This window comes from Diceros bicornis, chromosome 9, assembly GCF_020826845.1.
Source record: "Diceros bicornis minor isolate mBicDic1 chromosome 9, mDicBic1.mat.cur, whole genome shotgun sequence".
NCBI lineage: Eukaryota > Metazoa > Chordata > Mammalia > Perissodactyla > Rhinocerotidae > Diceros > Diceros bicornis.
The window spans coordinates 85351756-85377789 of NC_080748.1; the positions used below are offsets into that span (position 1 = coordinate 85351756).

The 26034-nt window shown below is 50.6% G+C and overlaps 1 protein-coding gene across 1 annotated transcript; it reads left to right on the plus strand.

Moving 5' to 3' along the window:
• On the plus strand, positions 1-21696 carry TEX29 (testis expressed 29). The gene is made up of 5 exons (XM_058547735.1): positions 1-178; positions 8147-8257; positions 19285-19354; positions 20131-20300; positions 21560-21696. Exons 1-5 carry the CDS (start codon positions 121-123, stop codon positions 21694-21696), a joined length of 546 nt encoding a protein of 181 aa, XP_058403718.1. The 5' UTR covers positions 1-120.
• Positions 21697-26034: the final 4338 nt, after the last annotated feature.

The following is a 26034-nucleotide window of genomic DNA, read 5'->3' on the forward strand; positions in this document are numbered from 1 at the left end:
TGGCCACCTCCAGCCCTGGCGCTGCCGCGGCTGGCCCATCCATCCGCAAGGTCCCGCCTGTGCTCACCTGCCCTCTCTCCCAGGTTCCCTTGACCCCTCGCCTGTCCTTCAGCTGCCACGATGAGATACGCGCCGGAGTTCAAGAAGTCCCCGGCGCACCTCCTGAAGAAGTTTGCAGGTAACAAGAGAGACCACTGTGGGGGCCGTTTCAACCCACTGCGTTGATGAGTAGCCAGGCTCCAGGCTCAGCTGGGGCAGGGGAGGCAAAGAAACTGGTGTTTTTTGAAATAACATAGGAAAATACTATGAAGTCTTCATTTCCTTAACGTTCCATTATAAAAACACCTGAACCTGGGGTTTTCAGCAGAAGAAATATATTTAACTGTTTCCCAGGGAGCCAGAAGTGTCAGACATTTTCACCATGAGCTGCCAAACTTACACTTCAGCCACTTCAGATCTTTTATGCAGGGGTGACTCTTTTTTAAAGAAAAGCGATTTTCAGTAGTGAAGTCCACCTCTCCTCCCTGTCCCGGGTGCCGGGACCTGAGGTGGGCCACTGTCCCCGCCAGCTGTTGAAGGAACTGTGGGAGTGTGACTTTCTCCATGGTGTGCGGTTAGTGTGTGTAGACAGTGTGAGTGCGGCTACTTAAGACCACGTGGGGGAAATTCTAGAAGTGTGAGGCCACTGGGGGTGGGGCGAGAAGAGGGAAGGCTGCTTCCAGCCATGCTTGTGTGTTCCTTGTATGTTTTTCTTGGCTGAGGGTGTATTTATGCATTACTTTTCTAATAAACTAAGGAGAAGGAAGCGGAAGGAAGAGAACTGTGGTTTTCTTGTTCGTTTGGCTTGGGATGTGGACTGACCAGGAGGTTCCGGGTTGGCCGAGCTGCCTTGAGACATTTAATCCCTCCGCTTCGCAGGAGGCGGGAAATGGCTTGTTACTGAGGACGGCAGAGCCCAGCTCTGGAGCTCTGGATGGGCTCTGGGACCCCCGGCTTGCAGGAAGGCTGTGCTACCCTGGGAGCCCCTCCTGGGACCTGTCCCCCGGGGCTCCGTCACGAGGCGCTGAGGACACGGGGGCCCAGGCTGCCCAGGGTCAGGCCCAGGCTGCAGGGGGCTCACAGGAGGGGCCACTGTTCCATCCACAAGGCCCAGGGCAGAGGAGGCGGCGGCTTACCCCTGGGGGCACCGAGCGGGCAGCAGAAGGTCTCCTGGGGGCCCCACCTGGGAGGAGAAGTCCCTTCTGGGTCCCTGGAGTGGGCCACCTCTTTTACTCTCTGCTTCAGGGCTGAGCCCCCTGGGCTGTTGTGACAAGAGCCCAGGAGTGGTGAGGACAGAGAGCAGTCTCCCCCAGCTCTGTGAGAGGGGAGCCTGGGGCTGCAGGAGGCTGGCTGGGCGCCCCTTCTCCAGGTGGAGCCGGGGTGGGAAGTCACCCACATGTACCAGGAAAGCCGAGCCCTGCCCAGGCTGCCCTCGGGTTGGGAGTTTGTCTGCCCTCCTGAGGCTCACAGTGACCTGCTAGCATTTCGCCTGTGATCCGCTCTTCTTCTAGTTGGGGGTGAATATAGGCATGTGATAACATGTCTCTGTGTCCTTCGTAGACGTGCATGTGGCTGTTTCCCGTTTTTACTGAAGCTCATTGGTAAACTGTTAGATGACGGCTGGTTTTGTCAGCACCTCCTGGCTGGCCTGTTTTGGAGCTGTTGCAGGGCGCCCCTGGGTGGGCACTGGCCACTGCGGCCAGGGCAGGTGGAAGGGGTGGGCAGGTGTGGGGAATGAGCAGGTGTGGCAGATGGGCAGGTGGAGGAGGTGGGCAGGTGTGGGGATGGGCAGGTGTGGTAGATGGGCAGGTGGAAGAGGTGGGCAGGTGTGGGGGATGGGCAGGTGTGGCAGATGGGCAGGTGGAGGAGGTGAGCAGGTGTGGGGGATGGGCAGGTGTGGGGGATGGGCAGGTGTGGGGGATGAGCAGGTGTGGCAGATGGGCAGGTGGAGGAGGTGGGCAGGTGTGGGGGATGGGCAGGTGTGGGGGATGGGCAGGTGTGGGGGATGGGCAGATGTGGCAGATGGGCAGTTGAAGGGAGCTGTGGGATCACAAGGTGTGGCCTGGATGACAGTGGGTCCAACCTTGGGGCAGAGTCCAAGTCAGCCAGCTGTGCCCATCGGATCTGACCCTCATCTCCGTCACGCAGGCCTGGGCTCCCTCTCCGTCCATGAGGCAGCCTGTGAAAGGAAGTCTTGGCCCTTCTTTACAAACCTCCAAGGGAGCTGACAAGCCTTGAGGGCCGGGTTCTGACTTGGTGCCAGGGACCCCTCAGTCGGCCCCTGGGGGCCCTAAGTGGGGACCCCCTCTCCTGGGCCTCATCTGCGGCCCACAGAGGTGCAGCCTGCCCAGCAGGCAGGAACTTGCCCTCCTCACATGCATGCTCTGTGCACCTGGCTGCCCGCCTGCAGCCCGGCCAACGTTAGCTCCCTCCTCCTGCCAGGAAGGGAGCGAGAGCCCTGCTGCCGGCCGCTGGCCGGCATGCCTGGCACACGCTGCTCGCCCGCCAGCTCCTAGGCTGGAGGTTGGCCCGGGGGCAGGGACGATGTCGTTCTCCGTGTCGTAGTGTTGAAGGCTCACACTGCCCTCGGGACACCGGCCTTAGTGGGCAAATGTGTGAACGATGGAGTGAGCAAAGGAACAGACGAATGAAGATGAGATTGTGGGTGCGGACCCCTGCTAGGGCCCAGTTCATGCCCATGGGCAGCCTCAGCCCCGAGGTGTGGCCGAAAGATGTGGGCCCAGCGTGGCCCTGGAGTCGGGGTCCTTGTTGTCCTCATCTCTGCTCTCCACGGTCCGGCATCCAGCAGGTGCTCCCCAAATGTCTGTGGAACGGACACCGAGACTGACGGCTCTCCAACAAGCGAGTTCTGGGGTTCGCCCAGACCCAAGGATCCGCTCTGGATGTAGTTCAAAGCTCCATCTATGAGATCTGAGTGGCGGGCGCTGGGGGCTCGGCTCCACCCCCTGTAGGAGACTTGGTCCTGTTGAGAGAGAAGACGAGCCGTGCGCCCCACACCAGACCAGGCGGGCTGTGAGTCAGTCTATTAACTCCACAATTATCCTTTGGACACCTGCATTGAATGTGTTCTGTGCACCAGGCACCCTGCTTCTCCCGAGGATAAGAAGAGCCACTGACGTCTCCTGCTTTAGGGGCTGGTGGTGGAGAGACAGCCAAGCTCCCTCAACCTGAAGCAGGAATGCTAATGACAGTAAAAATAGTCATAGCCGAGATAGGGCGTTACTGTGCTCCAAACCCCCTGACAATAGGTTGTTTCTTAAGTTCTGTTTCATTTAACCCTTCCAGCAGCCCCCCAGCAGAGAGACTATGGGTACACTCATTTTGGAGGTGAGGAAATGAAGACTCTGGTTCCCAAGGTCGTGTGGCCAGAGTGGGGCAGTAGGATTTGAACCCAGGATCTGGCTGTACAGCTGTGCTGTTACCTTTATTGATCTATTATGTATCCTCTGTCTACTGTCTGTCTGTCTGTCTGAGGCTAAGATCAATTCCCTCACAAAGTTGCCATGAAAACTGGAATAGATTCTGTGAAGTGCCTTGTAAACTGTAGGCACCTGACAAATGTTGGGGTAATTTCTGTGGAGTGGCCTATGGGGAAAAAGCGGGGACTCGCACCCCACGGCAGTCTGCTCTCCTCTCCTCGTGCGGCTGCGGGAAATCCCAGAGCCATTAGACCCTTGTCTGAATCCTGTGGATTGAGGCCAAGGCGCCTTCCAGGCCTGAACGTCAGAGGTTAGAATGAGCTCCGGGCGTCCCAGCGCACGCAGGGCTCCCCTGCTCACGACGTGTGCGCGCTCCGCATGGCCGCATTCCCTGCTCACCGCTGCCTGCCGGGGTGGGTCCCCGGGCCCGCCCCACACTCCTCTCAGGAGGACTGGATCCTTTGTTCCAAGACAACTGACATGTGGAGTTTAAAGCTCAGAGTATCCAGAACGTGGGTCTCAAATGTTAGAGATTTTCACAGTCCTTGTTGGCCAATGACATGTGAAGAGAGGTTTAGGCCTGTCGCATGACTGTGTCAATCTCCCCAGACAGAGAGGGGTGCAGAGCCCCGGGCACTCTGAGTGTGTCGGGGTGCCCTGAGTCCCAGGAGGGAGCCCCCAGCTGGCTGGGATTCCCTCGGGGCACGGGCATTGTCAGTTTTGGCCACCTGAGCACAGATGACGTTCCGCTGGAGAGCGGTGCTGGTTTACGGGCAACAGCTGTGGGAAACCACATGTGCTTTTTGGAGATTTTTCTTTACAATTAACTTTTCTGAAAAGCGTTTTTGCCGTGAAGTGAGGGAGAGCATGTTCTCAGGGCAAAGCCCCTGGGCACCCCACGGATGGCTGCTGCGCTGGGAGCACCGTGCTTTCGTTCCGGCCTGTCCTTCCTCCAGAAACCTCTCCATGACCTCATCTCAGCACCCACGGCGACACTCTCCCGGAGCCACGGGTCCAGAACTTTCCAGCAGGGGCTGAGGAGGCAGTACGGCTTCGTATATCTGCTAGTGGCCAGCCGCACGCCTTCCTTTCTGATGGAGCATTCTCCCCCACGGCCAGGTTAAGTCTCAGGAATTCTGGAAGCTTCCACAGCCATGAAGTCCAGCAGCTCCTACTGGAGACCTGCCAGGTCCCCTTCTGATCTACTGTTTTACAAACTGCTCTGCAGACCAAAGGGAGAGATGGGGGAGCAGCGGGCATCAGGAGAGAGGACCCGCCTGCTTCCTCCCTCTGGGTGTGGATTCCGAGGCCCCGTCTCCGGGTCCTTCTGGGACTTTGCTTTTTCCTGAGAAGGCTTCCCGGAAGCGTGACTCGACAGACAGAGAGGAAAGCAGGTGGAGGGGGTGAGTAGAAGCTGCAGAACGGTCAGGCGTGTTTGGAGCTTGGAGAGGGATCCCTCAGGGGTGCAAAGGCCAAGCCCCTTCTGGGCTGCCCCGGGCATGAGACCTTCACTCTGTCCTCTCCTCACCGCAGAAGACAGTAAATGTGGTGCCAAGGGAGTTCCTATGGCATTGGAAAAGAAGGCCTCGGCATGTGTCATCAAGTTTGCAGGGGCACTGTGACCTGGGTGACTGTGGGCAGGGTGGCCGTCTGGAGGGGCGTCCTTACCTGGGTGCCGTGTCTAGGTGCTTCCCGAGGTGAGTGACAGGTGAACCAGATCGTCCCCACAGGAGCCATGCACTCCTGTCTGCTGGATCCGCACACGGGCAGTGTCTGCATCTCCAGGGGTCTCCATTTCCTTTTGTCTGAATCGGGCACATCCATGGGCAAACACACACCTGCAGAGCATGCGCGGAGAACCAGCCAGGAGACAGACCCGCACCCCCACTGTGACCCGAGCCACCTGATCCTCCTGAAGCAAAGGTGACTTCTCACAGGGAACCCCAGGCCTGTGTGTGTGTGTTTGTTTGCGTGCACATGTGGTGTGTGCATGCATGCATGTGGTGTGTGTGCATGTGGTATTATGTTTGTGTGCATGCATGTGTGCACAAGTGTGTGCATGCAGTATGTGTGTATGTATGTGGTATTGCATGCAGACTGTGCATGTCTGTGCATGTGTGTATAAGTGCTGTGTGCACCTGGTGTGTGTGTGCATATGTGGTATACGTGTATGTGCACATGTGCATGCATGTATGTGGTGAGTGCATGTACATGTGTGTGCATTTTAAATTATTTATTTATTTTGTCTTGGTCTCTGTTTCTCCAAAGCAAGCGGGAGGACGCGGCTGGCCTGGCCATCTGAGGTGCTGCCAGTCTCCTTTTCCTTGGCCTGGCCCAGGGGCTGCCTTTCTCACGCGGGCTCCGCTGTTCCCTGGATGTCCCGGGTGTGCCGAGAGCTGAGCCTGTGGGCAGCAGGCGTGGAGCCCCAGCAGCTTGGAGCCACCCTGGCTGTGATGTGGTTGACGTGGGGCCTGAGTTTGGGGTGATGGGGTGCGTCTGGGGATCAACACTGCACTGCGGTGGCCAGGCCCTGCCCAGGGAAGCGCCCCCTCCTCTCGGGGCTTCTATGCCACTCTGGGCTGGGCATTGGGTACCATTCCCAAGGGAGCAGCATGTGATGGGGGCAGCTGAAGATGCCGCTTCCAGCACCCGATGGTCACGTGACAGGGTGGCCATTGATGTTCTGGGCAGGGACTGTGTCTAGCACCTCCCTACTGCCCGTGACAGGGGGTCAGTTGGGGGCTACGGGGTGTCTTCAGTAGGGCCACCTGGGCCACTGCCGCCTGGAGCCTCGCCGCCCCCCACCGTGAGCCAAGGGAGCCTGAGTTTACCCCATCTCTCGGAGTCACTCGGGGGATGGAGATGAGAGAGACCCTCCCTGTGGTGACTCGGAAGAAACGCATCCCGACAGCATGGGAGGTCCAGGCCGGGCAGACAGCAGTGAGGAGAAGGAACACGGATGAGGGAGGAGGGCAAGGGAGGCCCACAGGGTCTCAGACATGACGGGGAGACTGTGCTTCCACACAGCGGGGAGGGGACCAGCTGCTATTTGAAATATCCCATCAAAGCAGTCGAAACGGGAAATCACGTACAATGTTTTCTCACCTGTGGATGAGAACAATCCGTGTGAACAGAAATCATGCTTCACTCAGCGGGTTGTTTCCTGCCCGTGCTGTTTGCTGAAATAAGCACCCGCCGTCCCCTGGAGCAAGGCTGGGAACCCTGGTCCCCTCGGCTCTGTGAAGGGTGCCCACGGAGCCGCACCGTGGAGAGAGCGGGGTGACGGGGACCCCAGCTCTGCCCCGCCAGCCGTGCGGTCTTGGGGCCCCTGGATCTTTCCAGATGAGGTAGAGAGGCTTGAGCACACAGGAGCTGTGTTTGCCACCACCGTCCTGTCATCAGGGCCCCGCTCTAATTCTGTGGGAGCCGCACGCGGGCCTGGTGGTGGCGGTGGTGCTGTGTCCCTGAGATGGTCAGCGCTGCCCTGCAGGCCTTAGGTGGGCCTCCCTGCAGCCTGGACCGCACTGGAAGCAAAACCCGGCACAGCTCACCTCCCCTTATACCGACGGCCGCTCTGCAGAGCAACTGGGTTCTCGGTGACCACAGGCACCCAGTGAGGCCAGCACACAGCGGCACCCCTGGCCTGGCCTCTGAGCTGCTCTGAGTCCAGGTGGGCGGAGGACAGGCCCCTCCTGCTGGCTCCCTCTGCCCCACCCGGTCAGCAAGCCGGGCCCTGGCATTGGGATCCAGCTCTAGGAGAGGGCGCTGTGCAGGCGGTTAGCAGCCTGGCTTCTCATCTTCCGACTCTGCTCAGCCTTTTGTTTCCAGCCTGGCTGGCCGTCCGGTGCGTGCTCCTGCGGCTGCAGTGGCATTCCGGCAGCAGAGGGCCGTCATCGGTCCAGCGCATCTCTGGCTGGTGGGGAGGCCATGGCGACAGCACTTGGCAAGCCTGGTGTCTTGGGAAGGGAGGAAGGGGCGTGAGAGACAGTGGGCTTCTTTGGAAGGTCAGGATGGAGGGATGGGCTCCCTCCTCTTCCCCTCGTGACAGGAGACGTGCAGGGCTGCGGGCAGATGTTCTCGCTGCCAAGTAGGGTCATCGGCTGTCCTCAGAGCTGAAGATGTATGAGGCGTTAGGTAGCTGAGCTGTGCTGAAGATGATCGTTCGCCGTCTCCTATAGTGGATTGCACATTTATGACATTTCCTTTTTTTTTTTTTTTGGTTAAAACTGACATTAAACTTTCCATCCTTTTGATTCAGCTTCTAAATTCTGAAATAATCCGCAGCCCATGTGAAATTTTAACTCAGCGTGTGCTTGAATGTGAATTAATTGCACGTTGCAACCCCGATTCCCAAATATCCATTGTGTTCAGTCTTTGTGTTCTGTTTTCTTTGTGGAGTGCCGAGCTGGCGAGTGCTCACCGAGACACATTATCTCCTTAATCATTAGAGGGCCCAACGTTCCTCTGTGTAATTAACTCCACGTTATTTTGTTCAGAAGTCTAATTCATTCTCCATCTTAGTTTCAGAGTGGGATTTGTCTGATGCATAATTAAAAACATGACAAAACCCTCCGCACAGCCCACAGAGTGGGCTCCCGTCCCACGCCCTGCAGAGTGATGCGGGGGAGGTGCTCTGGGTGGTAACGTCCTGTGTCTGTGCCCTGCAGTGTGCGACATTCCTCTATATGACATATGTGACTACAATGTCACCAGAAATCGGTGCAAGGAGCTCGGGTGCTGCTTTTATAAAGGCGTCTGCTATGAGAAGGCTGTCCCCGGTAAGTATCCCGGCCAGGCCCGCCGCCTGCGGGCAAAGCCCCGGCGCCCAGAACGGCCTGCTGTCCCGCCCAGGTCTCCACTGCTGGACAGGCTTCCTGGTGTTCCCCAGCCACAGCTCTGCTCAGTGCAGTGGTGGGCGCAGAGGGCTCAGAGGGTCTGTGGCTGGGACTCAGGCCACCAGAGAAAGTCCACTGCTGAGGAGCATTAATTGACATCCGTCATTCAGGGAAGACTCGGGTCTCTGGGGGGTATAGAAGCCTGGGTTTGAGGAAACTAGTACGAAAGAGGCTGGTTAGGGGCAGGGTGGGCTGCCGCCTGTGTGCAAGGTAAGGCCTGACCAGGGCAGAGCTGGAGCTGTGCAGCCCAGACATGAGGACAACTGAGACCCGGACTGGGGCTTCTCTGCAAGCTCTTCACTGTCAGAATGAAAATGTAGACTTGACACTAAGATCTGCACCCAATCACCTGAGCCTGGGATGTACCTGAGGAGGCAGGACCAGCAGGGACTCCTGGGATGTGAGGCTGTGGGGGCTGAGGAGTGGCCATCACCCTCAGAATAGGGCCTGCTTCCTGCCAGTCAGCCAAGGGGGGCATGCAGCTAAAAAGTATTCCAAGGGCAGCAGGAGGGGGTGGGTGTGGAGGAGGACGTAAGCTAGGATGCTGGCCACGAAGGGCTGCTCTGAGTATACTTTCTGGATATTTTCTCACACTTCAGAGCTTTGGCCTTATGTGCCCCTGGGATTTTCTAAATTAATATTCCCAAACCCTCAAAAATTCCACTTGACGTTTGATTGGTTGTCTTGCCCTTTCAGAAATGAGGGTGAATGGGCTCTGGGACCCTTTGGGAAGGCATGAACAAGCCTGAGGAACAGGGCAGCCCATACAAGATCTGGCCAAAGAGGAGGAAATGCCCCTGTGGATACAAAAAGCCACCTGCTGACCATGGGCATGCAGCAGCTCCGAAGCTGTGGAAAATGTGTCCTGGGAGCCCCGTCCCAGGCCACCCTTCTGTCCCCCCCACCCAGGGGATAAAGGCACATGTGTTCTGTGGCTCCTCTGTGGGAGGATTTCTTTTCTTTCTTTTTCCTCTAAGTCCCAGCGAGGCTGAGCCCCTCAGGGACAAGACACTGAGTCCTCTCTCATTCCTGGACGAAGGAAATCACAGACATTAGTGACCGATCAGTGTTACCATATACTGGCCCACTGGGCTGCCCGATCCTGCAGACTCAAACCCCACCTAACGCAGCTCCTTCAAGAAGAAAGTGATATTCTCGGCAAAACCATTCAGGAAGCTAAAGCAGTGGCAGGATCCTGGTTCACCCAGAGAGAGAGTGTCTGCCTTGCTTTAAGGTGAAGATTTGACACTACAGGCGAATGAGGAGTCAGTTCGATTCTCAATGAGAGGCCACAACAAATGCCCTTCGTAGCTGGAGGATTTTCTGATGGCAATTTCTCCTTCAGATCTTGAGTCAGAAGGCTTGGGCCCAGATCTCCTTACTTGTCCTGCCCTCCGCCTCCTGGAGACCTAGTGCCCCAGGATCCCACACCTTCCCTTGTACCTGCAGAGAGAAACAATCGGAAGTTACCTCTTTTTTGGTTACAATTTTTATTGAGATAAAATTCTCATGCCACAAAATTCACCCTTTAAAAGTGTATAATTCATTGGCTTTTAGGATATTCACAAAGTTGTGCGACTATCACCACTATAAATTCCAGAACATTTTTATTATTCCAAAAAGAAACCCTATACCTGTGAAGTAGTATTCCCCATTCTCTTCTCCCTCCGGCCCCTGGCGACCACTGATCTGCCTCTGTGGATTAACCTATTCTGGACGTTTCTTAGAAACAGAATCATACAATATGCGGCCTTTCGCGTCTGGCTTCTTTCACTTACATAATGTCTTCAAGGTTCATCCATGTTGTAGTGTGTATCAGAAATTCATTCCTTTCTACGGCTGAATGATATTCTGTTGTATGGATTGGCTGCATTTTGTTTATCCATTTATCAGTCGATGGAAATTTGGATTGTTTCCACTTTTTAGCTGTTATGAATAATGCTACTATGAACATAAGTATACAGATTTTTGCATGAACATATATTGTCAATTCTCTTGGGTATTTACCTAGGAGTAGAATTGCTGGATCATATACGAACTGTATTTTTAAATTTTTAAGGAACTGCCAAACCATTTTCCGAAGTGGCTGCACCATTTTACAGTCTCAGCAGCAGTGTGTGGGAGTTTCAGTTTCTCCATATCCTCACCAACTCTTGTCTGTCTTTTTGATTATGTCCGTTGTCGTGGGTGTGAAGTGGTATCGCGTCGTGGTTTTGATTTGTATTTCCCTGATGAGTAATGGTGCTGAGCATCCTTGCATGTGCTTTTGGCCATTTGTATATCTTCTTTGGAGAAGAGTCTATTAAATATGTTGTCCAGTTTTTTATTGGATTAATTGTCTTTTTATTGTGGAGTTGTAAGAGCTCTTTTTATATTCTGGATAGTAAACTCTTATCAGATATATAATTTGCAGACACATTTTCATAATCTGTTGGTTGTCTTTTCACTTTCTTGACAGTGTCCTTTGAAGCACAAAAGTTTTAGTTTTGTCCAGTTTATCTATTTGTGCTTTTAGTGTTGTATCTAAGAAACCATGGCCTAATCCAAGGTCATGAAGATCTACATCTATGATGTCTTCTAAGAGTTTTATAGTTTTAGCTCACACATATAGGTCTTTGATCCATTTTGAGTTAATTTTTGTATATGGTGTGAGGTAGGGGTCCAGCTTCATTCTTTTGCACATAGATTTCCAGTTGTTCCAGCATCGTTTGTTGAGGAGACTATTCTCTCTCCATTGAATTGTCTCACACCTTTGTTGAAAATCAATTGCCCATAAGTGTGAGGGTTTGTTTCTGGACTCTCAATTCTATCCCATTGATCCATATGTCTTTCCCTAGCCAGTACCACACAGCTTTGATTACTGTAGCTTTGTAATAAGAGTTGAAATCAAGAAGTGTGAGTCCTTCAATTTTGTTGTTCTTTTTCAAGATTGTTTTGATTATTATGGATCCTTTCATTTTCATATGAATTTTAGGATCAGCTTGTCAATTTCTGCAAAAAAGCCATCTGGTATTTTGATAGGGATTGTATTGAATCTGTAGATAATTTCAAGGAGGGATTGCCATCTTAATAATATTAAGTATTCTGATCCATGAACAAGGGATGTTTTTCCATTTATTTAGGTTGTCTTTAATTTCTTTCAACAAGCTTTTGTAGTTTTCAGTGTGCCAATCTATTTTTCTTTTATTAAAGTTCTTCCTAAATATTTTATTCTTTCTAATGTTATTGTAAATGGAATTGTGTTTTTAATTTCTTTTTCAGATTGTATATAGAATCCTAGGTGTATACCCAATAGAATTGAAAGGTTGCTAGTATATAGAAATATAACTGATTTTTGTATATTGATCTTGTATCCTACAACCTTCTTGAATTTGTTTCTTAGTTCTACTCACCTTTTAGTTGATTTCTTAGGATTTTCTTTTCTTTTTTTTTTTTGTGAGGAAGATTAGCCCTGAGCTAACATCCATGTCAATCCTCCTCTTTTTGCTGAGGAAGACTGGCCCTGGGCTAACATCTGTGCCCATCTTCCCCTGCTTTATATGGGATGCCACCACAGCATGGCCTGACAAGCGGTGCATTGGTGCGTGCCTGGGATCTGAACCCGGGCCACCAGTAGCAGAGCACGCGCACTTAACTGCTACGCCACAGGGCTGGCCCCTTAGGATTTTCTATATACAAGATCATATCATCTACAAATATAGTTTTACTTCTTCTTTTCTAATCTAGATGGTTTTATTTCATTTTGCCTAGTTGCCCTGGCTCAAACCTTCAATACAATGGTGAATAGAAGCAGCAAGCGTGGACATCCTTGTCTTATTCCTGATCTTAGGGGGAAGCTCTCAGTGTTTCACCATTATGTATGATAGTAGCTGTGGGTTTTATTAGATATTTATCAGGTTGAGAAAGTTCCCTTCTCTTCCTCGTTTTTTGAGTGTTTTTTTTTCTTTTGCTAAGGAAGATTCTCCCTGAGCTAACATGTGTTGTCAATATTCCTCTATTTTGTATGTGGGATGCCACTACAGCATGGCTGATGAGTGGTGTAGGTCCGCACCTGGGATCCAAACCCATGAACCGAGGCCACTGAAGCGGAGTGTGCCAAACTTAACCACTATGCCACGGGGCTGGCCCCCTTTTGAGTGTTTTATCATGAAAGGGTGTTGGATTTTATCAAACTCTTTTCTGCATCTATTGAGCATCTCAATGATGCTTTGTATTGCTCATGTGGATTTGTGTTATTGTCTAGTCTCTTTTCCTTTCATCCTGAAGGACTCCCTGGTATTTCTTGTAAGACAGGTCTGCTAGTGATGAATTCTCTCAGTTTTTGTTTATCTGGGAATGTCTTAATTTCTCCTTCATTTTTGAAGGATAGAGTGGCAGTATATAACATTCTTAGTTGACAGTCTTTCTCTGCCAGCACTTTGAATATTTCATCCCACTGCCTTCTGATCTCCATGGTTTCTGATGAGAAATCTGCTGTTAATCTTAAGGCTTCTTTATACACAGCATGTTGCTTCTCTCATGCTGCTTTCAATTCTCTCTTTTGACAGTTTATCATGTGTCTAGGTGTGGATCTCTTTGATTTCATCCTACTCAGAGTTTACTGAGCTTCTTGGCTTATAGATTAATGTCCATCAAATTTAGGAAGTTTTTGCCATTTCTTCAGGTATTCTTTCTGCCCCTTTCTGTCCCTCTCCTCTCCCTCTGGGACTCCCATTCTGCATATTTGGTACAATCCATGGTGTCCCACAGATCTCTGAGGCTCTGTTAATTTTTATTGACTCTATTTTCTTTCTGTTACTCAGACTGGATAATCTCAATAGATTTATCTTCAAGCTTTCTGGTTCTTTCTTTTGCCTCTCAAATGTACTACAGAGCTCCTCTAGTGAGATTTTCACTTTTGTTATTATACTTTCAACTCTAGAATTTCTATTTGGTTCTTTCTTTTTTAATTAAATAATTTCTGTTTCTTTTTGTTATTCCCTGTTTGGTGAGATATCATTCTCATATTTTAGTTCTTTAGACATGGTTTCCTTTAGTTTTTTGAACATATTTAAAATAGCTAATTTAAAGTCTTCGCATAGTAGGTCCAACATCTGGGCTTCCTCAGGGATAGTTTCATGTGGATGGCCATATTTTGTTTCCTTGCATGTGTCATATTTTTTGTTGTTGTTAAAATGTGACATTTAAAATAATGTGGCAACTCTAAAAATCAGGTTCTCCTGACTCCGCAAATCTGTTGTTGTTGTTATTGTTTTTTTAACGGCTTTTCTGAACTAATTCTGTGAAATCTGTATTCTTTGTGGTGTGTGATCGCCAAAGACTCTGCTTTGTTAGCCTAGTGATCAGTTAGTGACTAGACAGAAATCTCCTTGGACGCCTGGAAACAATGTCCCTCAGTCTTTGCTGGGGGCTTTGTGTGAGTGTTGGGGCACACCTTCAACACTCAGCCAGCTAGTTTCCAACTCTGCCTTAATCTTCACTTCATGCTTACACAGAGCCTCCAGGTCAGCCAGAAGTGAGAGGTGGGGTCTTCTCAGGTCTTTCCTAGGTATGTACACAGGCCTGGGCATGCCTACTGCCTTCTGGATTCCAAGGAACATGTCAGTGCTTTTCAAACCTCCCTATAGTCATCTCATTCCCCAAATTTTCCTTTTAAGTTTTTGGTCAGGCTATTGTTTGTCCCAACTCCTATCAACCACTTCCATTGTCATGCTTTTCAACAATTGCCTCTAGTTATTTTCAACAAGTGGCTGAGGAAAAGGCTGTTCACGCTAAATGAGCTCCAAGTCAGGTCAAATAAAGACAGCCTTGCAAGTGGGATCTTCCTGTGAAGCACCAGATGGATTAAATAATGACAATTCTCCAAGAATGGGAGTTTGAAGGAGCTCCCATCGTGTTCTGCACCCTCCAGTGATGCCAGGCTGCTGGATGTCACCATGATTGTGGGCTGTTGGTTTTCAAGACTACTGTGGAACTGGAGGGTGGGCAGGAGAGGTGGGAATAGGGCAAGTTAAAATGTCCAAAGATCACTGTTCTTACTGATATTCATCTGTTCATCTTGAATAAACAGATTGCTGCAAGCTTTTTGTTAATTTCCAGAGTGCTGAAAAGTTTATTCTGACAATTTTTGCCAGTAGTCTCTTTGCTTTTATCGAGGAGGGAATTTGGGGGGCTCCTCCTCTGCCATTGCTGATGTCACCTTGAAAGTTATTCTGGGCTTTAATGAACCTCTAGTCCAATCGTATGCAACCATGTAGTGAGAGTTGCAACAAGATGCAGTGCTTTCCACTTAAAAGAGTTCATCATTCTCCACCTCTCTCATCATGAAACCTACAGGCTTTAGCCAGAATTTTACTTGAGAGCTCTTTTTGAGTCTCTGTTCTTCCAATGCTGAATGGCCTATCGTATTGCTGCATTTCTACAGCTCTTTCTCTGGGGTGTGTGACACGTACTCCTGAAGCTGAGCTCATGGCACTGGGTGGTGGTCTAGCCATAGTTTGCTGCTTTTCACTTGTCATCTGTTTGTTGTTGTTTTGTGGTATTGGTGGTTTGATACACACATCTCACCATTTGGAGGGCAGCAGAGCATTACAATCTAGCTCATTTCATTTCCGTCACGGAGCTTTGCTTCTTAGAGCACTCTAGCGTCCTGGGCATGTATGCAACTTAGTTTTTCTGAGACATTTACCATCTGGGGCTCCTAAAAACAGAAAACATGAACATAAAAAGGGTATTTGAGTTTGTCCTTTCGATCTCCTACATGTTAAGAAGCAGGAGACATTCAATTCCTGGGTCAAGTCACAGAACTGGTCATGGTCTTTGGCCATTAATTATCCCAATTTCCTCATATCCCAATGAAACGGAGCCTCAACAGCGTAAAGTGCTGAAATGGATCATTCAAGAAAGATGGCAGCTAATAAGGGCACGCAAATCCAGGCTGCTACTGCTCTTCCTTGTTTTTCCTCTGTCCCACCCCCTGAGCATCTTCTCATCAGGATTTTATGCGCGAGTTGGCCATTTTTTAAATGTTAGTATGTATTTCAAACATTGTTTACATTAGTACAATCACATTATGCCTGTCACTCTTTTGAAAAATGAGCCTTATTCTTTACAGCACCTTAATTATTAGTGCCCTTAAGGAACCCCTCCCCCAAAAAACCCCACAACTCGCAAGAATTTTTTGTACTTGAAGAGTGCTCGCTGTTTTGCAAGTGGGTATGTCATTTTTGCATGGAGGCAAGTATTAATCCTCTTTCCATCCTTTCAGTTGTAATAAATGAGTTGTGTGGGCTAGGCTTTTTCTTAACTTCAGGCTTCTTTCAAGCCCGAGAGGTTGGGCCATCTGTGGGAAGAGTCTGGGCAGTGAGCCCTACATTTGGGTTCTCACTGTGCCCTCAAATTATTTTTCATTTCTTTGACATCTTTCTCATTCAAGACGGTGAATGAACCTTTGTGCTGTGTAAGTTGTAGTATTCAGTGACAGGGTATTATGAGTTCTTTGTGCACATAATTCCATGTTATGAAAACCTTTCACCAACTTCTTAAATTGGCTGGTTTGAAGTGCACATTGTGTCATGGCATAATCTGTATTATTAAGAATATGAACTTGGGGAATTAGCATTAGATCTTTGAGAAAGAATTGGGAATTCAAAGAGAATGACTTGCCTTCATTCTTCAGTCTTGATTCAGGGTACATGATTTAACATGTCATTTCTTCCAAGTGTTTGACTTCAGTTTCTTCGTGGGACTTGTTGAGATGATTTCAAAACTTTTGTTTAACTATATTTGGGGGAGAATTTACCAAGATATTCTTTAAAGAAAATAATGCTCTCTTCAATTGCTGCTATTTCTGAATGGTCAATCATAATACATGGCTTATGATAAGCCACACATACTGTTCATAAGAAAGAGTGTACTGGCCAGATTCTGTACAGAAAGAATCACAGAGATTCAGTCACTGCCTCTAAGAGCTTGACATCAAGGTCCAAAAATACTTGCATATATAAAGATATAGAAGATATGCTGACAGTTGAATACTGAAGTATTGTCTGAATATGTGTGTCTCTCCAACAAGACTTCACTCACATATAAATTCTGAATTTGTTTCATGAACCAAGATACAAGATCACACTAAGGAATACACATTCCCTGGAATTCAAGAATTTGAGAGTTACTTTCTTGTCCCTTAAAAGCTCCTAATTCACTCTTTCACTTTATTTGTTCATTGCAATTCAATTCATTCAATGTCATTTAAAGTGCACTTTCTCTGTGCCAAGTCCTATGCTACACCCTTGTATTAGTTATTTATTGCTATGTAACAAATTACCCCAAACTTAGTGGCTTAAAGCAACAACTTAGTGGCTTAGCTGGGTGGTTTGGGCTCAGGCGATTCATAAGATTGCAGTCAAGATGTCAGCCAAGGCTGCAGTCATCTGAAAGCTAGACCGGGGCTGGAGGATCTACTCCAGATGGCTTGGTTTGCTGGCAAGTCAGTACTAGAAGTTAACAGGAAGCCCTTTTCCTTGCCACGAGGTCTGCTTGCATGTCCTTATGACATGATGACTGTCTTTCCCCAGAGCAGGCAATCCAAGATAGAGCAGGGTAGAAGCCACAATGACTCTTTGACCTAGTCTTGGAAGTCACACCATGCCACTGTGCCCTTGGTTCAGAGGTCAGCCTTGTGCCATGTGGGAGCATCTACACTGGGGTGTAAGTGCCAGGAGGCAAGGATCCCTGGATGCCATCTTGGAGGCTGGTTATTATAGCCCTGGAGATTCGAGAGTGAACTTAGGTAAACACACATCCATGGGAAAGGCATCATTTAAAGAAATAAGCCAACTGATTAGAACAAAACTTTCAACAAGCAGTTTCATGATTCCTTCATTGTTAAATTGTACTAGTCTGTTAGTCCAGCAACCACACAACCCCAAGTCTCATTCTCCCCCTGCATCTTCTCCCTGATGAACTCTCAATCATGGAGTGCCCATTGTGTACTTAACCATTACTTACTGAGCTCTCATCAGTTTGAGAAAATTAACTGTTTGGATTACCATCGCTGAACTATTTGGCTTCAACCCACTTTCAGTTTTCCAACTTCAGCCCCCATATCAAGGACCCCGGTAGCATCATCCATTTCCAGAGAACCTGCAGATTAGTCTAGGAATGCACATCCCATTGGAACCATCCTCATGTGCCTGGGAGGCAGCTTTCTCTACGACTATCAACTGTAGCTTACCTTCTCTTGTGGGCTGAATTGTGTCCTCCCACAAGGTATATTGAAGTCCAAACCTCTGGTACCTGTGAATGTGACCTTATTTGGAAACAGGGTCTTTGCAGATGTAATTAGTTAAGATGAGGTCACACTGGAGTAGGGGGACCCTAGTCCAATATGACCGGTGTCCTTAGGAGACATGAAAGAGAACGCCGTGTGAAGACATACTCACATAGGGAGAACACCGTGTCATGACAGAGGCAGAGATCGAGGTGATGCTTCCACAAGCCAAGGAATGCCCAGGATTACCGGGAGCCACCAGAAGCTGGAAGAAGCATGGAAAGATCCCCCCTAGAGCCTTCAGAGGGAGCACGGCACTGCCAATGCCTTGATCTTGGACTTCTGGCCTCCAGAACTGTGAGAGAATAAATTTCTGTTGTTTTAAGCCACCCAGTTTGTGGTACGAGTTATGGCTGCCTTAGAAACTAATGTACAAGCCAAGGACACTGCATCCAATAATGTTACTACTGGTTAAGGACCGGTGAAAACGGGCTAGAGGGAGAAGGAGGTAAGAGAATTGAGGCAAATCATGTCACTCGAGATAGGAATTTGCAGGTAAGCCAGTTTCTTTACTTTGAAAGGGTATAAAAGCAGTTAGAGAAGAGAATAGTGATGATAATAATACAAGAAGGATCACTGTGCACAAACTATACGCCAGGCACAAGTTAACAACTTCACTTGCATTAATTCTTTTAAAATCCTTTCATCGACCTGATGAAGAGAATGTAGAAGGATGAAACTGGGGAGAGAACATCAGGTGATCCTAGGGCTTCGGCTGGAGCGACGCTCACGTGGAACCGCCAGGGCTTGGGGGCCCAGTGAACACCACCCCTTTGCTTAGCCAGAGTCCTGGGCCAACGAGGGAGTGGAGATCAAAACGTTAGTCTCCAAGGAGGCTCGCCCTCTGGGCACCAGGAGGGCTCCTGCGGTGGGGGTGCCCCAGGATAGGGCTCCGGGTGGGCCATGCCCAGCTCCTCCTTCCCACTCCTTCCTGGGAGTGGAGAGGGGCCGAGAATTTACAGCAATTGATGCTCCTACGCAGGGAAATACGGGAATAGAGGCCGCCCCCTCAGAGTCACCTGGAAGGGTCTGGCTCTTCTGTGGGGATGTGCTTAGAGAAGACATGAGCAGTTCGGGGACAGAGGAAGCCCCTTGTTAACACAGAAAAGCTCAGTCAGTGAAATCTGAAATCAGACCAGTGGAATTTGTCTGTCATCCAAAAAGCATTTTCCTTATGTTCTGTTTTGGGAGAACTGACCTGAGGACTGAGGAACCGTTTCCAGGGAGTTGGGGGCGGGTGTGGTGCCCAGGTCACAGGAGGGGGTGAGCTGCTGTTTTCTGGAGAACAGATAGGGGAGCCCTCCCTGCCGGCTCTCCTCAGTGGGCAGTCCTCAGGTGTCCTCTGGTGGCCACTGGCCACCACCTTGAGTCCCTCCGGTGGAGCCTCACCTGTCAAGGGCAACTTTGAGCCCCTGGAAGCAGTTTCCAGGCAGGCCGTGGAGGCGGGTGGCGCCTCCGGTGCTCAGGGGTGAGTGGGCGGGGTGGGCCGCAGGGCAGGGGCTGCTGCGCCCACGGTGGGGAGGCCTGCCTTGTGCACTGCCCCTGGGTCCCAGTGGTGATGGCCTGACCTGTCTTCCAGCGTACGTGCAGGTGTTTTCTGCCTTGATCGTCATCATCGCGGGGGCCTTCGTGATCACCATCATTTACAAGTCAGTAACTCACACGCAGAGCTTGGAGCCTGAGGGGGACGGGAGGGGGCCTTGCCTCGGCCGGTGCTGTTGGGCCTCGAGGAGCGCCTGCGATGGATGGACACGAGCCTGCCCGAAGGGCCCCCCTCATTTTCGCAGAGCTCCCGATGACTCACCAGCGACTACCGAGCACCCGACCCTGCCGGGCTCTGCCGTCCCGTCTCACCCCACAGCCTTCCCGCGCCGGCGAGTGGGGCGCGGGCTCCCCCGGCTGTGTCTGCAGAGCCCGGCCGACATTCCCGGCCAGGCGGCCCGCGCCCCTCCGTCCGGTGCTGGGGCCCCGGTGGAGCCGTGTGCCGTCTCCCTCTTTGCCACGGTGACGACGGGCACGCCCGTGGGCAGAGCTGAAACTCACGTTCTCACTGGGGGCCGAGGTGCCTGCTCCCACGGCCTCTCCCCGTGACACGGGCAGAAGCCTCTGAGATTACGAGTCGCTTCTGCCTCCCCACCCTGAGCGGAGCCGGGGGCGGGCGCGCCGACCGGCTGTGCGCGGCCCCCAACCACGCTCGCCGTGCCCGCTGCCGTCCTCGGGAGGGGGGACGCCGCCGCGCTCTCTGTCGGGAGCGCGTATAAGAACCCAAGTGGGAACTCTCGAGACAGAGCAGTGACCTTGACAAATGCACGCGCGTGACCGCAGACCCCGAGTTTTAGGGCGCCGTCCTGGCGCAGGCCCGGATGGCCCACGGAGTTCTCCGTTTTGCATTTCTCTGATTGTGATAAAAGTCTCTTCCCATCAGAGTTGTTCAAGAGAGGAGAGAAAAGGACGTCCCCACAGAAGTGCCTTTGCCGTCCGAGGCGAGTGACAAAGCTGAGGCGGTCCCCCCCGCCGGGGAGCCGAAGCCTGCGAGCGCCCAGCCATCGCTCAAGAGCGCCAAGAGCGCCGAGGCCGAGGCCGAGGCCGAGGAAGGTAGGCCGGCGGGTGGTCCAGGCTCTGAGGCGCGGGGAGCTCTGCTCCCGAGGGGGCCCGTCTGTGAGAGATGCTCTGCAGCCAGTGGGCCCTTCAGCAACACGAGACTCGCTTTTTAGTTTGGACAACATTCTAGTCTATCTGATCTGCCTGGGAGGGCCGGGTCTGTAGGGGGGATTCTGCCCTCGGTATGGGTTTCCTGCGCTAGAAGCACGTTTCCTTTCACAAATATTGTCTCGCCCTACTCCCTGCCTCTCTGCCATCCCACCGCTCTAACGGGGCCAGTGCCTGGCGGGCAGTGGGTGTGAGGGCAGGCGTGGTGGTGGTGCCGGGAACCAAGCCCCACTTGCAGATTGAATCCTGGAACTTCCTGCAAGGGCAGGCTGGCTGCCCGGTGGTCAGGGGGTGGTGTGAGTGACAGCTGAGTGTTCTGGCCCCTCTGGTTTCCAGGAGGCAGAGGTGCCTGTACGGTATGAACTCTCTTAGGAGGCCTTTGGTAGTGGCTTGTTGGTTTTCACAGGTGAGCGACTTGCTGGGTTAGAGAAGAAACGTGATCAGCTTTATCTTTGGTGATGTTTGTGTGGGACTCTGTCTAGGTCTCTTACTCTCCGTTAGTCACAGGGACTGGGTTTTCCTGGAGCAGTCAGGAGAAGGAGGAGGCAGGGTGAAGAGGCCTGCCAGGCATCTCCTTGGGTCTGGAGATTGCCCCAACCGAGGCTGGCTGTGCAGCGACACTTGCCTGCAGGGCACGCGGGCCCGGTCTTGGTGCTCTCTGCGGAGAGAGGCTTCCCCTCTCCCAAGAAGCGGTTTCTCTCCCAGGAGCTAGGGGAGAGACATGCGGCAGCGCAGACCCACCTACCCAACTCATTTTTGAGTGAATCATGGCCATGTGGATGTGTGCCGTGTAGACGTGTTCACAGACCTTGATGAAATTTCCTTAGGATTGATGAATATTCCATTCCAAAAAACACTTTTTTTTTGTTTTAAATCCAGCAACACTGACAATAGGAGAAGATGAAGAAAGTGAGGATTGAAATGCATGATGAAGAAAAAGTCAAGATTGGTGGAAATATCCAAATGAAATGTACAGCCGGGGAATCGCTGTTAAAACGTGTGATGGAATGACCACCCAATGAGAAAAAATAAAGGTATTTTGAATGCTTCTTGTTTCGCGCTGTCTTATCCAATGCGGTATTTTTACCTTAGGGGAGAGAGCCTTGGGAGGGTGAGAACATTAGCCACAAGCTTTCAGTTTTCAGTGGCACTGCTTGTCACTGATACTGGCATCAAGACCGCTTACAGCACTGACCCGAAGCCACATCACTCAGACGTGCAGGAGATTCAGGACTTGCCCAGCAGTAACTGCACTGATGAGAGGAGCCGCATCAACTTCTGAGAGGCCTGGAACTTCGCTGCAGCTTCCTCAACATCCCTCTTCCACAGCAGAATGCACGAAGGTTCCAGAGTGACTGACAAATGCTAAGTGCGCGTGTGCAGGCCAGCCAGGGAAGCCCCTTGGTCTTGGAGAGAATCTGTTTTTCACCTTGGAAACTTGCATTCTCCAGAACAGCTGTGGCTTATACATCCATACACTGCAGGCTTAAAAAAAAAAAAAGAAAAAAAAAATATATAATATATACATGATAAACCAGTTCACAGATATGTCCTGCTCAAAGGGATTATTTAGATAAGAAATCAGCCTGTAGAAGCCCCCAGAAGCCCTCACTCATTTTCTGGCTGTGTTGACATGGAGGTTCCAATAAAACTTTATTTATAAGAACAGGAGATGGGCTGGATTTGGCCCAAAAGCTGTGGCTTGTCAACCCCTAGTCCTGAGATACTAGAAGTGTGGAGGCCAGTGACCTGGGAATCTGTGAACTCCTTGCCTGTGTTCAAACAAGGGGAAGATTCCCAAGGCCTTGGCCAACGGATGGGGCGGGCTCTGGTGAGAAACTCAATCTGTCCAGTGTGGGACAGGGTGCCCTGACTGGGCTGGGCTGGACCACCCCTTGAAGAGATGCGGTGGATTAGATGGCCCCGGAAGCAACACTTAGCGCCCAAGGTTCAGGGCGGGGCACGCTTTACCTCAGAGCTTCTATCTCTGATGAGAAATGGGGTGTGCGTTTCTGAGGAACAAAAAACGGCTTCTTGGCATCTATTCCTCCCGGGTAGGTTGGACCCTTGCTCCCCGGGACCCTGGGGCACCCCTGGATGACTCAGTCTCTGAGCACCGTGTTCCAGGTAGGGCGCCGCCATTGTTGCTCCCCTTTGCTAAAGCCCTCGCCTCGGCCCCCAGGTCAATTGTGTGGCCTGGAGGAGGGGCCAGGTTGTTGACTACCTGGTGCCCTTCAAAAACATCAGAGGTCACCCACAGCCCTTTTGTTTGGCAAGTTCCTCCGACTTGGTTGGGTGGTGGGTCTAGGAAGGGTGCTCAGAAAGCTCACTGAATGACCCTCTAGGGCTTTTGGGGACAGAGTCTGCTAAGGGTGGTGGGTTATAGAGTGTGAAGGAAGAGAAGCGCCCCGGTGTGGAGCCAGGAGGAGGATAGGTCCCGGCGGGATAGTCCTGAGTTCCCCAGGCTGGGGAGGTGGGGGACACGCGGCCTCGTGGGGCGAGCCCCGCCACAGCCTGGGATGTGTGGGCTGACCCCGCGTGGACAGCTCCCATGGGTTCCTGGGCAGCAGCCGTGGCACAGTGACCACCTTGTGGCCAGGTGACATCGAACATATTTAACTGCCCAGCTGGCATGCGCTGTGGCCCTGGAACAAGATCCTGGGGCCCCATTATCCTTTTCTTTCCTGAATTGGGGAGGGGTGACCAGGGCAGGGGCGCTCAGGAGGACTGAGCAATGGCTCTTTACAGGAAGCGTTTCAGCATTTCCACGCTGGCAGTTCTGCTGTGGCTGCTGCTGCTTTTGGACCCTGGAGGTACGTGGGGCTGTGGGAGAGACCTCCCCTCCCCTGGGCATTGTCCTGGGCTCAGAGCTGGGGTGGGAGGTGGGGTAGTGCTGAATGCCTCTCACACTGTGGTGGAACCAGGAGAAGAACAAGCGATTTTCCTGCCGTGTCACCCAGGTCCCCCAGGCGGCTGCCCCTGGGACGGAGCACAAGTGGGGTCTTGGGCGTCATCTGGGAAGAGGAGGAGGAAGTAGGGCAGAGCAGTAGACCTCAGACTGTGATGCAAGTCTGACACAGGCCTAAGGAACAAGAGGCAGCTGGTTAGGCAGGCAGAGCTGCCGCTCCAGTGTGGGTCTGAGAGCCCAACCCAGCAGGAGCAATGCGGCCCACCGCGCTGGCTGCAGGCTCCCACACTGGGCGGAAGTGACTCAGCCTCAGCTCAGCTTGGCACTGGTGGAGGGGCACCTGGGGAGAGCATGGCCTTGGCAGGAAGACTGGGGTGGATCCTGGGGCACTGACCTCTGGGGGGGTCTCGAGATCCCCACCCTTTGAGGCTGAGCCCCAGTGCTTCCTGGAAGGAAGACCCACGCAGTGTGCTTCCACAGAAGTCAGCTGCCTTTGGCTGCCCTTCGGCACCCATGCTGATGTGCACTGTAAGCGGGTCACCAGACGGCCTGGCTCAGGTGTCAGGGAGCCAGTCGGGTTGTAACTGTCGTGGAGAAGCTCATGGCATAGTCGGACGGAGAGCTTTTCCTTCTCGGGGATAAGTGGTGGTGCTGTCTTTGAAATAGCAGCGTTCAAATAAATTCTGTAGAGCCAAAGCTTTGCGTTAACATCACTTGGGAGTTAAAAAAAAATACAGATTCTCCATGCAGCAGGTCTGGGATGGGGCCTGGAAATCTTTCTCCACATGTGTCCCTGAGATGATTCTGCGCTGGGGAAGGTTTTCGGATCTCTGCTGTGACTGAGGGTCCAATCCAGGCCACCTACTTGATGCAGAAGGGCAAATTCCACACTGGAAAGCTTCTGTTTTTACTTTGAATCAACCATTGAAAGATTTAGAGCCAGTTATAGTAAAATGAATTGAGTCTGCTTTCCTTTGTGACTATTCTTATGTGAATCATTTATAAACCAGGGCCAGCTTTGTTGCTGTGCGGTATGCTAATTTTGAGGTTCAAAGAAGTTAGAAAACACAGTCCGAAGAACCAGGAATGACAAAGTGATGTCTATAGGGCATGTGAGATCATTATATAGTTTCTCTTTTTTAGTTTGCTAACGGGGGGAATTACACTGATTTTCAAATGTTAAACCAAGCTTTCATTCCTAGCATAAACCCCATTTGGTCATAATGTCTTATCCTTTTAAGATGTTGTTGGAGCCTGTTTGCAAAAATTATTGTATGAATTTTTGCATCTGTGTTCATGGGAGATATTGGTCTGTAGTTTTCTTTTCTTATAATGTCTTCATCTGATTTGGGTATCAGAGTAAAGCTGGCCTCATAGGAAGAGTTGAAAAGTATTTCCTCCTCTCTAATTTTCTGGAGGAGTTTGTGTAGAATTAGAATACTTTCTGCCATTAATGTCTGGTAGAATTCACCAGTGAAGCCATCTGGACTTGTAGATTTACTTGTAGGAAGATTTTTAACTACAAATTTAGTTTATTTAAATAGATAGATAGTACTCAGATTATCTATTTCTTTTTGAGTGAGCTTGGGAACTTTGTATCTTTCAAGGAGTTTGTCCATTTCATCTAAGAGGTCAGATTTATTGGCATAAAATTGTTCAAAAGATTCATTTGTTGTCTTAATATGTGGGATCTGTAGTAATGTCACCCTTCTCCTTCCTGACACTGGTAATTTGTACTTTTCTTTTTTCCCTTTATCTTCTGTTGTTGGATGGATTGTTTGTAAAAATGTTGGATGGATTGTTTGTAAAAATGTCAATTAGATTGAATGGCTGAACGTGTTGTTAAAGTCTTCTATATTCTTGCTGATTTTCTGTCTAATTATTTTATCAATTATTAAGAAAACATTGAGGTGCCGGCCTGGTGGTGTAGTGGTTAAGTTTGCGCACTCCTCTTCAGCGGCCCGGGGTTTGTGGGATCAGATCCTGGGTGCGGACTTATACTCTGCTTATCAAGCCATACTGTGGCAGGCGTCCCACAAATAAAGTGGAGGAAGATGGTCATGGATGTTAGCCCAGGGCCGATCTTCCTCAGGAAAATGAGGAGGATTGGCAATGTAGGTTAGCTCAGGGCTAATCTTCCTCACCAAAAAAAGATAAATAAAATAAAAGTAAACATTGAAATCTTCAATTATTATCATGGATTTTTTTTCTTTGTAGTGTATCTTTTTCTTCACGTATTTTTTTTTTTTTGCTAAGGATGATTCGCCCTGTGCTAACGTCTGTGCTCATCTTCCTCTATTTTGTATGTGGGATGCCTCCACAGCATGGCTCATGAGTGGAGTAGGTCCACACCTGGGATCCAAACCCGCAAACCTGGGCTGCTGATGCGGAGTGCATGGAACACTAACCACTTGGCCACAGGGTCGACCCCTTCTTCATGTATTTTTAAGCTCTGTTATTGGGTGCATGCCTGTTTATTGGTTTCAATAAAGATACCATATCTTTATATGTGGCTATAATTTCATCACCACCTGATTAAATTTATAATAATCTAATTTCATTCTCCATGACCCATCTGGCTTATGACTTGCCAAACAAATGAGTTAAATGGGAGCATGGTGGAAATCATCACCAATGCATTTTTCAACTTTTGATGGAGCACTAATCTCTGAAATCTCTCTGGGCTATGGTATTACTTTAGGTTTACTATCT

Excerpts from the sequence above, each read along its gene's own strand:
- TEX29 (XM_058547735.1), top strand. The coding sequence starts at position 121 with ATGAGATACGCGCCGGAGTTCAAGAAGTCCCCGGCGCACCTCCTGAAG. Across the intron at positions 8,258-19,284 it reads CTATGAGAAGGCTGTCCCCG|CGTACGTGCAGGTGTTTTCT; the intron begins GTAAGTATCCCG and ends CCTGTCTTCCAG. Across the intron at positions 19,355-20,130 it reads GTGATCACCATCATTTACAA|AGTTGTTCAAGAGAGGAGAG; the intron begins GTCAGTAACTCA and ends TCTTCCCATCAG.